The 12,295-nt window shown below is 34.1% G+C and overlaps 1 protein-coding gene across 1 annotated transcript in view; it reads right to left on the reverse strand.

The window, feature by feature from the left end:
• The window catches only part of LOC140441274 (protein couch potato-like), a 335,845-nt gene that overhangs the window by 47,640 nt on the left and 275,910 nt on the right, over nucleotides 1-12,295 (reverse strand). Inside the window, exon 7 of the mRNA XM_072531890.1 lies at nucleotides 9,151-9,362. Coding sequence (XP_072387991.1) covers nucleotides 9,151-9,362 — 212 coding nt within the window. The remainder of the gene's footprint in view (nucleotides 1-9,150; nucleotides 9,363-12,295) is intronic.

Raw genomic sequence — 12,295 nt, forward strand, 5'->3', positions numbered from 1 at the left:
AAATAATATGCCGCAATAATATATAGGTTATTAATAAGACGAACTTTAATTTTCATGCCTTTTTCGTTCTGTTGTGCAAGTTGAAATATGTTTTCTACATAAATGTTGAACAGTAGTGGGGAGAGAATACAACCATGTCTTACGCCTTTCCTTATGCAATTTCTTCTGTGTATATACAACTTCCTACGACTTATAATGGAAGGGAAAGTGGAAGGAAGAAGAGGTCCAGGAAGAAGAAAATGCTCCTGGTTGAAGAATGTAAGAGACTGGGCAGGCATGGACACACATTCGATACTAAGAACAGTTTAAGATAGAGAGCAATTTGCTGAAGTTATAGCCAACCTTCAGTAATGGAGAAGGCACCTTAAGAAGAATAGGCCGTTAACGATCGTCGAAGATGATGATAATGATTTCTCGCCTATAACAAAATATGTCTTTCTGTTGAATGAAGCCTTTTCTGAGTTTTGATTGGTTTATCACAAGAATCTTAATCTATACATTCTTTGCATTTATAGATCACCTGATTCCTCCACGGAGAGGTAATCAATAATATTAGATATGCTGACGACACAGTTATTATCGCAAATGACTGCAACGAGCTTCAAAGACTCATGCAAAGCATACACACAGCAAGTCAAGAATATGGTTTAGAACTCAATACAACCAAAACTAAATGCATATCGCCGTATATCGCCGTATTCTTCGGATATCCTGGACAGACCACATCACTAACGTGGAAGTAATGCAGAGAATAGGCAAAAGCAAAGAAATAATCTTCACCGTAAAGAAACGGAAGCTTGAGTACTTCGGACATGTCATGAGGCATACTAAGTACCGGCTGCTACAGTTAATAGTCCAAGGAAGAATCGACAGTAGGAGGGGACCGGGAAGAAGACGACACTCATGGATGCATAACCTGCGACAATGGTTCGGACTAACATCGACCGAACTGCTCAGAGGTGCCGTAAACAAAGTCAAAATAGCCTTGTTAATAGCCAACGTCCGAAACGTATAGGGCAAAGGAAGAAGAAGAAGATTCCTCCACGGAACTATTTTTTCAGAACCTGCTAAATTTGTTAGACGATATGTCCAATAAAAGCAGAAAGATTTTATGCGGTGACTTGAATATTAATTACGTTGTTGCTTGTGCTACCCAATTTTCCTTCGTCAATATATTCGAATCGTATGGTTTAGAAGAATTACTAAAACAACAGCTACCATAATTAATTATATTGTCTCACATTTCTCACCCCTTGATGTACGCTCTGACTGTAGCCAAGCTGAAATGGAATTGGGCAGGTCACATAGCGAGACTGAAAGACACAAGATGGACCAGAAAACTAATTGACTGGCGCCCACGAGAAGACAAACGCAGCAGAGGACGACCACCAACACGGTGGATGGACGACATTCGACGAATATCCAAGAAATGGCAACAAGAAGCACAGAACCACGAAGAATTGCGAAAAAATGGGAGAGACCTATGTCCAGCAGTGGACAGAAGAGGTTGCATGATGATGATGTACGCTCTACAATTATTAATGCAGGACTATCTGATCTTCTTCTTCTTAACGTGTCCTATCAAGTCCCCTTGACGTTGGCGATTAACATGGCGAAACTGTCTCTGTCTTGAGCTATTCTAAAGAGTTGCTCAGCTTTCCTCATTCCTGTCCACTCCCTGATATTCTTCAACCAAGAGGCCTGCTTTCTACCAATTCCTCTGCGTCCTTCGATTTTACCCATCATAATAAGTTGAAGAATATTATATCGGTCTCCCCTTACTACGTGTCCAAAATAGGCCATCTTTCTACATTTCATGTTATCAAGCAGCTCGCGAGCAGCATTTGCTCTCTCAAGGACTGCCACATTTGTCAGCATAGCCGTCCATGGAATTTTTGGTATACGTCTGTGCAATCATATTTCAAATGCCTCCAGACGAATAATGGTGGATATTTTTAATGTCCATGCTTCGACACCGTATAAGATGACTGACCAAATGTAGCATTTAATCATGCGCTTTCGAAGTTGAAGTTGCAAGTTATCATTACAGAAGAATGACTTCATTTTTAAAAATGTCGTGCGGGCTATCTCGATTCTGCGTTTTATCTCTTGATCTGGATCTAGTTGTTCAGTAATATGGCAACCAAGATTTTTTATTTAGCGTATGGACTTTCTCAGTACGATAAATATACAAATACAATAATATTTACATATATATTAAATATATTATTTAAACACTAAAGATGACAGAATGAATGACACTAAATATTAATGTCCAATTTACATAGCCATTCAATTGCTTCTGGGGAACATTCCGCAAAGTCCTGGAGGTTTCCACGGTAGGCACGATTTAAGCAGTCTGAAACACAATGGCTTATGGTCTGTCTAGATTTTCCGCAATCGCACTGTGGATTTTCTGCACGACCCCACCTGAACAGCGAATCAGCACATTTACCATAAGGCAACCTTGGCAACCAAGATAATTAAAACTATCTGATCATGAAGCAGTATATACGAAGTTTTACACTCTTAACAAACCATCCTCGAAAACCCAACTTTAGTTAGGATTTTTCCGCTCGGAACTTTCGTAAATTCCAAAGTTTGTGCTTGACTTCTGGGTGGCACTTTCCCTCTGTTTAGATGGACTATAATTTTAGTAAATTTTTCAATAGACTTATCTGTATTTTCAATAAGTCAAAACATCACAAACCTTGGACTTCCGAAGACATCCGCATATTAGCCAAGAATATGCGTTCACTAACGTCTTTATGATATAATGTATGTTTAAGTACAGAAGAACCTATCTAAAACTTATCAAAACAGCTAAAAAATGGAAAAACGAAATCGTCTGGGAAGCTCTAAAAATGTTGCAAAAGAAGAATAAACGATCTTCGAAATAAAACTAATACAGCTCAAGCATTTTCTCTTCAAGACCCTGAAAATCTAAATGAATACTTGGTTAATGTGAGTAAAAATATAACATCAACTATTTTACCATCTTCCAAAATAAGTTATTTTCCTTTGTTCGAGTCTCATCTTCGATATGGTCTTCCTTTTTGGGGTTCTAGTACAGTGGCCGAATCTGATATTATTTTTAAATTACAAAAAATAGCAATAGAGTATCTTTTTGGCCTCAGTAGAATAACACATTGTAAAAGCTCCTTCAAAAATCACGGCATTTTAATTCTTCCCTTTTTATATATTTTAGAAGCTGTTGGCTTAATTCGTAAACACCTACATGTTTTTCCAGCAAGACCTAATCATGACTACTCCAGCAGAAATTCAACCTATGATGTGTATTTACCAATCCCGTCCACTGAGTTAGAAAAAGAAATCTATTATATATTTGGTAAAAAAATTATATAACCATCTCTCTTTGCAACTAAAATCTGCAAATTCTTTCCGTAAAATGACAAAAGCCTATCTATTTGAAAGACCATATTATTCAGTTAGGTATTAAGAGTTTCGTAACGAATAGCTAAGAAATTGCAGTACGTTTATGTACAAGTAACTAAATTATTTTTATGTATATTTGGGTGTCACATGCAGCAACTTTAACTTATTAGTTCGTAAGGTTTCATGATGCAATTTGCAATTTATATAAATTTTGCAATGGATTGCGTATTTTATTATGTGATGTTGACGATTTATGTAATTTCAGTAAATTTTAAATTGTTATTATTATTTTTTTTTACTTTTTGTAAGGTAGGTCCATAAAATAATACAATTTTCAGTGACAATAAAGCATATTTCTATTTTTTATTCCGAACTATGCGAAATCTCTGGAGATGTACGGCTGGTACGATGTGGTAGACTGTAGTTGTTGTATTTAAAATTTGTAGTTCGGTTTAAGGACCTTTCCACACTTTGACTTGAAAGATCTTTGTATATTTCTAACATTTCTAAGGTTCGAAAGTTTTCTAAGGTTTCTAGGAAAGTCTCTTATCCCTTTCGGATCTGCAAACGTTACATGAAAAGATCTGCTCCAGGTTTCCTCTACATTTTAGCAGAACTCGCATATTGCTATGTTCATTTTGTCTATTTTACAGAGATTGATGTCCGACTGAGCATGTTAAGTGAGAATACCTATGAAAACTCTGAGCTCACTTACGTGAAGTTCTAAAAGTATATGTGCGGATCAACAAAAAGGTTGTAATATATTTTTTGCTTTTCTTTGTCTTGTAATATTTTTTCAGTAGGCTATTAAGTTTTTTCCTTTATTTTCGGACAAATTTGACATGTAGATGCTGTTTTTTCGGATTCCACAGAATGGTTCTGGACTAATAAAAGAAGTACAAACTATTTCTTTAGAAAATTATCATTAATTTCTTTACAAGTAATTTATGGTTTGTGATCCGTTACAAAGTTACCTTGGTGTACAGGTATATAGTAGTAATAGCGTAAGAGATTATTTGCAGTTTCAAACTGTAACTGACTTACAAGTTCTCTATAATGATATGCAAAGAATTGCGAATTTTAATCGTTATAAGGAGAGATCATTATACAGAGAGAGACAAAAATAATAATACTGTACTAAATAACCTATTTTAATTTAAAAAATTGATCAAAACGATTATAAATGAATTAACACTGTATATACTTGTACTACTGTACTTGCAAAACCGATGAAGTACTTTTGCTGCATCCAATGCCTGCTCACTGGTTGGAGCTGGCTCCACTTTCACTTCTAGGTCACTGTTTTCTTCTTCTACTTCTACACGAACCGCTTGTAGAATGTGCTCGTCAGAAAGTACAGGTGTTGTAGCTACATTTTCATCAACTTCCGTAGCGTCCAGAGGTGATAGGAAGTTCAAAGTACCTAGCCCAAACAGCTAACGACATGTTATCTCATCCTCATTCAATCCTTCATCTTTCAGTCATCCTGTGTGTTTGAAGGAATGTTTTATCGTATTGCTTGTCACCTCGTCTCAGAATATATTAATCATTAGAATGGCGTAAAGAATATTTAGTTTGAGATCAACATCGTTCTCAACCAATTCCATCAAAAGTCTTCCCCTGTAATGGCTTTTTTAACTATTGATGACCCTTTGATCCAAGGGCTGAAAGACACTCGTTGTGTCTGCTAACAGAAAACAAAGTTCAACATTTTGAAGGTCGCAGAGTATAGGAGTATAGGATTGGCAGGTGCCACTTTCTTATCGCTTCTTCAAATATTTCCAAAGTCATCCACGTACATTTTTTTGCTTTGTAGGTCGCCGGTAGATTTTTGATGTTTTTAAAACGAAGTAAGTTTTTCGACTTCCCTATCACCAAGAATTTTCTATTTACTAAACCTGTTATGCTAACGGCCACTAAAACCGCAATCCGTTCGTTAAGAGCCTTACACCAAGGCATTTTTTTGATTTAAATTTTTCAATTTGGTCTCATTTTAAAAAACAATCCAATCTCATCAGCATTGGCAATTTCGCCTGAATCATATCGTGCCTTCAGTAAAGACCACACGTTTTCTAGCCAATCATCCGTTACGTTTTTGTTAACATCGCGAGTCTCTCCGCTAATCTGCTCGTAGTTGATCTTGTGTCGCAGCTTCAACTTGCTTTTCAACCCTTAGCTGCCTTGAAATTCTCAATTCCAAGATCTGTTGAAAAAAACTCTTTTATCTTTTTTCCCTACCACAGGCCCAGAAAGTGGAATATGGTTCATACGCTGCTACTGGAATCACTGAAGCATAGCGCGATCTAGCCACTTTTTTCTGTCCTTCCATATGGTAGTCCACAGTTGACTGTCACAGTCGCGTACGGCAAACGACATCCGATTGCTTTTTACCTTTCGCTATTGCCCGAATTATTGATAACTTTTCTGCCACCGAGAGCATTTTACGCTTTTTCGAAAACATAAAGACTGTTCACATACTGATACACAACTAAATCTGGAAGTAAAAAGTCGTCAACAGATGACAACATCTGAATGAAAAAATTTGGGCATGCCGCGCGAACAATAAAATCGTGTCACTCAGCCCTGGATAACAATGAGTAGGAGGGGTGGCAGCATTCCTTGAGCGCGAAATAAAACAACCGCTGGACAATGACTTTGTCACTCGTGGCTCAGGTAGTCTGGGCTTTAAATACAATACCACATTTGCCATCGACAATTAAACGCTGAAAAGTCATCGCTATAAAGAGAGAACGATATGGGTATAGAAAAAGCATTAATAAATTGTCCTTATGACATCGTTATAAAGAGAGACTATTGTATTATAGTCTTGATACAGCCTGTCTGTGGGAGGAGATAAATATTTTTTTAAGCCTTTTGACGAATTAAGGTTTTTCTTTGGATACTCTAAAGAAAAAAAATCTATTGTTACTAATTTTTTCATATGCTGGAGAATACTCCCTGGTCGATTTCTAACCAAAATGTGCACAAAGACTTGAAAATAACTTATGTCAAGGAAGGACAATCTAATTCATCAATTTGAATTGTACAACAATGGAAAACTACTATAATAATCAAATTAGCCTATAAAATTATATTTTCTGAATGCTTATCAACGCAGGTATTATTAAAAAAACGTAGATGTCGATTAAGAAATTAAGAAATCAACAAGTTAGTAATTTAAAGAGAATGTACTAAAATCTTTATATAAATATTATATAAATATAGATATTAACAAAATTATCGAACATACATCCAACGTGTAGTGTACTTCCACATAAACACAATGGGATCATTTAAAGAAAATAATTTAGTTTTCATTATTTTATAGTCCATTTCCATCATATTGATAGCACATTATGTATACAAATCCCTAAACTGTTGATATGGGTGACTCAATGAAAAATAGATATTTGTCAACAAGTTTACAGAAGTATATAGAAAACAATTTTAAATTGGGTATTACCAACAGGTATAAAGGTTGAAGCAGAATAGAATACAATAGTTTTGAGGGTTACTAATCCCTAAATAAAGTTGCCAGTGTCGGAGTGATGGAGATTAACAGGTACTAATGAATTTGCAAGAAATGTAAGATGTTTATTTTATTGGTTATATATAAAATAATTTGTGGCCGTAACAGGGGCCGATTTGTAAAAAAATGAATATTATTTTAATCAAATTCCATTTCAGATTCACTGCTTTCTTCAGAATCTATGAATCTTCAACTCCAATGTTAATTATTACCGGTTCCAGCATTGCATCAGTCATATTATCCAAATTCCACATTTTATTTTCTTCCTTGTGAGCATGACTAACAGCATTTTTCCAATTTTCTGGAGTTACTTTTGATAAGGAATGTTCTAATAATCGTTGTAAGTCTTCTAATTTAAAAGTTTTGTTGTTGCGTCAGACTTCACCCTTTACTTGAGACTATATATTGAATGAATCTATCGGATTCAGATCACAGTGGTATGGGGGTAAACGTAAAATAATTACATCACGGTTTAATGCCATTTCATCAATTATATATTTTTTATAAGCTGCTTTATGTTGCCTTACAATAGGTAATAATTCCTTTTTTGTCGAATTCTCCTTGTACTCAATTGCGTGTTTATCCAACCATTCGATTATATCTCCTTTTTTCCATGCCGTTGTTGGCAATTTTTCTGCTAGTCTTGAATGGTAACTAGCATTATCCATGACTATGACAGAATTTTTTGGAATTAAATCCAACATTTGCTCAAAATATTCTTCAAAAACGTCAGCATTTCCTCGTGGTAATCTTTGGTTGATTTTGAGGCAAAACTTAATAATCCACCATTGACAAAACCGTATTTGTTTCCAATATGTCTTTTTCTAACGTCCTTTTCTAACGGGAATATTGTTTATTCCAGTAGCTACACCTTCGATGAATGCCTGACGGGAACTTTTCACATTTGTATCAACCCATAGATATGGTACAGTATGACCTTCATTTAGCCAAGTCTCGTCCAAATAAAAAATTGTTTTCCCTTCTTCTCGGTACTTTTTAATAGTTCTTAGATAATCTCGTCTCCAACATACAATGTAATCTTTTTCAATTAAAACGGATTTTCTTCTATTCTTTTGCCAACGAAATCCCATCTCTCTCAATAGTCCCCATAATTTCTTGTTGCTTATGATTGGTAACTCTTCGTTTTCTCTAATTAATGTTTGGATTTTGTCCAATGTTGGAAATTCTTTGTTAAAAAAAATGAGTGGACGCTGCGTCTTATCATGTTTTTATGTATTTCTTCAATTTCCAAGGGTTTACTCCCTCCACTCTTCTTGGGAGATGAAACAGTTCCTCCTTTTCTTTCTTTTAGGAATCTATAAATTGTTGCTTCTCCCACCCCTGTCATATTTGAACACATGTTAACGATTTCACGAACATTACTTAAAGGGCGTTGATGTACAAGTGCATCGTGTACATTTAATATTATATTTTTCTCTCTTAGACTAAAGGCACTTTTAAAACTACACTTAACCGGGATAAAACCTGTTGTCGACGTCATTTTTAAATGCAAATAACAAAATATCGACACCAAAAACGTAGGTAGGTAAGACATGAACAATGTACATCTACAAACTAAATGGAAGATGCAAACAATTTCTAATTTATATTATTGGCATAAGCTGTAATGTGGCATAAAAACTACTTAAACTATCATTAGTGAAGTCTTATCAGTAATTCCAGGTAATCGTTCAAATAAGGTATTCTTTTTGTGTCGGGCGATAACTTGTATAGAAAACAATAATCACCTTTAAATTACTGTTTACATTAATTTATTTCGTGAAACATTGAATTCTCTCGTTAATCACCCGTGTATAATTAACAATAATCGTGTGGCATATATACCGACGTTTTTTACGCACAAAAAAGGTATAGTGAGATTAGTGGACACTTATTTTACAGAAGATTTTTTAAAACATAATGAATTGTTGACGGCATCTTAAAATATTAATTTTTTTTATTTATTTCAAAACAAGTATAGGGTGACGCCTATGGTTTTTTGACCTGTTGAGGATTTGCATACATAATGTGCTATAAATATGATGGAAAATGACTATAGTAAAACAAGATCGGATTTAAATTGTTGATTGGTCTTGTATAATCAAAGTTATATAATTAGAGAATAATCTCTTTTGCATACTTTTCCAAAATTAAATGTTTAGGTGTTAAAATGAATGTTAATATAGGATGTTAACATCAATATATTAAAAAATAAATATACTAACCTTGCAAATATTTCTTTAAGCTCATGCTCTGATACGAATTGTCCCAAATTGGCCACGAAGAGCGTGGAACAAGGTGGGTTGCTTACTCCCATGCCAGGTTGCGAAGATGACGAACCTACAGGAGAAGCCAAGGCAGGACTCGGTAAGAAATGTGGCAACGATGCCGCGTGTACAGATGTTAGAGCAGTTGGATGCGGCATTGTCATCGGGGGCTATAAATAAGTATATTAACATTAAACAAGGAAATAAAGTATAATTAGTATTGTCACTATAAGTTTGGTAATTACCTTTAGTTGCTCACGATATACCCGTCAATCTTTTTTTATAAAATATTCCAAAAAGCAAAATATAAATGTGTTTGATATCAAAAAATAAAAACATTTTTTGATTTAAATTACCGTCACTCGACTGTTACGACCATTGACGCATAGACAAAAAGTCTATTACATTACAGTACAGTCTAATACAGTATTTTTTGTTTCCAAAATTACTAGACTATATAATCTATAATAATTATGTTCTAAAGGGCCGTTTAAGTATTACTTAACACAATTTGGCCGTATGTTCTTGTAAAATGTTAACCCTTTCCTGACCTAACCTAATGTTAACCTAAATGGTGGGTATAATTGTACCCATTTATTTGAATGCATATAATAATTCTACAGGAATATTTATAACTGAAACCAGTTTAAAGAAATTTACATTCTATAAGTTTATACTTCTGCGTTTTGTATCAAGATGTAGCATGGATGATTTTATTCTAAAATAAAATTAATGTCAAAAGCAATATGACGGCAATTACATTGGTCGTAAGAGGTAAGTGTACTTGTTTCTTTAAGTATCAATTTGAATAAAAGTCAATCGCGGTTTATATTTTAGTACAATAAGTGTACCTCAAATTCAATGGGCAGTATTCTATTCAAAATGATTAAGTGCTATTTTTATTTTCAAAGTTAAATTCATCCAATAAAATATTTAACCGAGAAGACACTGCTCGAAGTGCTAGAAAAGAGGTCCGACATAGAAGGATGTGTTAGTGATGACAGTGACTGCGTAAAAGAAATACAAGTAAGAGAGGGAATTGGTCATATAATAGATGGTGTCTCTGAAAATCAAAACAAAGGGGAGAATGAGAAAGAGGAAGGGAATAATAATGAAGAAAAGGAGGATGATCATTAACAGGGCGAAAACGATGGTAACTATGATAACTTCATCACTCTAAAAAAATATGTAAAATGGTTACAGAATGTTCAATATGAAACACGAAAATTACTTAATACAATAACCCGAGTGTCTAATGAAAACTGTTCTAAGGAATAACCCAGTTACATATTTTCTGAGATATTTCTCCAAAAGTGTATTTGAAAATTTCGTTCAATATATGAATATGACGTATGCTTTGCAAACGGGAATTGAGAAATTTGTACCATGTAACCTGCAAGAAATAAAATCGTTTTTTGGTCTTAGTATTCTAATAGGCTGTCTAAAATTGCCAAGACTGCGAATGTATTGGGACAAGTCTTTAAAAATTGATATTTTTCCAGACACAACGACATTGAATCATTTTTTCAAACTTGGCATATACCTACATTGCGTTGACAATCTGGAAACCAGACAGAGCAAATACAAACTATGGAAAGTTCGAACAGTTTTTACATTAGTCCTAAAGAGATGTAGATAACTGCAGATAGAAACAAATATTTACATAGACGAACAAATCATGCCCTTTAAAAGTAGATTGTCTATAAAGCAATACATCCAAAAAAAACCCAATCCATGGGGAGTAAAACTGTATTTATTAGGTGGTAAAAGTGGATTAATTTACAATTTTCTAATCTACCAGGGTAGTACTAAAGAAATAGAACAGTCTTATTTGAAATATGGACAGGGTGCAGCCATCTTATTATCAAAAGTACTTGAACCTAATAAGCATGCATTGTACTGTGACAATTATTTTACCAGATATAACTTTGTACAAATTTTCAACCAAAAAACCATACTTGTTGCTGGTACTCTGAGGATCAATAGATTTTCTAAATCACCTCTAACTGATGTAAAAGATTTTTTAAAAACAAGAGAGGATCAACGGAACAAATTATCTCTTCTGATGTAATTGTGGTAACCAATGGTTAGATAACAAGTCAGTGATATTGGTATGCAACTTCGTAGGAGTTGGTACAGAAGATATTGTAAAACGTTGGAATAAAAGAACAAAATGTTTCATTTACGTAAGTCGACTCGAAGTTATATAAAAGTGTAAATCCATGGGTGGTATAGATAAAACAGATACTCTTATTACGTTTTACAGAACAAAAAGTCGTTGCAAAAAGTGGATTGTTCGCCTAATCTTTAATGCAGTTGACATGGCCCTAACAAACTCTTGGTTAGAGTATAAATGAGACATGCATACTAAAGGAATTCCACAAAAAGATATAATGGTTACTTCTATACTTTAGAATAAAAATTGGTGAAGCCCTCATAAAAATCAACTCTTTTAATAACCCAAAACGGGGAAGACCTTAAAGCGATACATCTAGTCCAGCAGTAGCTGCAAAACGCCAAAACGTTGAAATTAGACTTCTTACTGAGGTGCAAGTTGATAATATTGGACATTTTCCAGAGCACCCACAGCTACCTTTAGTTTTAAGATGCAAAAACCCTGATTGTACAGGAAAATCTAGATGGAAATGTCAGAAGTGAAATGTCCATTTGTTCATTCAAAAGGAAAAAAATTGCTTTTTTATGTTTCTATGCGCTAGTTTTTTAGATTTGTTAAGTACTTCTGGATACAAATGAACCCATAACATTTTTTTTATGTTTTCATGTTCTATTGTTTTTAATGTCCAAAAAGTGTTTTAAGTACATTTTAGGCAAAAAATATTTTTTCGTTTGCTGAAAAAAAAGCGCTACTGAAAGGTTTATCGAATCCCTCGATTGCATTGTACAATATTTTTATTTTGTTCTTTTTTTGTTTTACGGGGAATCATTTAACCATATTGAAGTCCCTTTTGTTTAATTTTTATTGTCAGTATTCGTTGGTGTTTTAAACACGTAATACATAGTAACACATTGCTGTAGTGATGTTAAAGTGAATTCATATTGTCATCTCATCAAAAGAGGGAATTTTTACATTATCAGCTGTTCT

The sequence above is a fragment of the Diabrotica undecimpunctata genome, chromosome 5 (genome assembly GCF_040954645.1).
Source record: "Diabrotica undecimpunctata isolate CICGRU chromosome 5, icDiaUnde3, whole genome shotgun sequence".
Taxonomy (NCBI): Eukaryota; Metazoa; Arthropoda; class Insecta; order Coleoptera; family Chrysomelidae; genus Diabrotica; species Diabrotica undecimpunctata.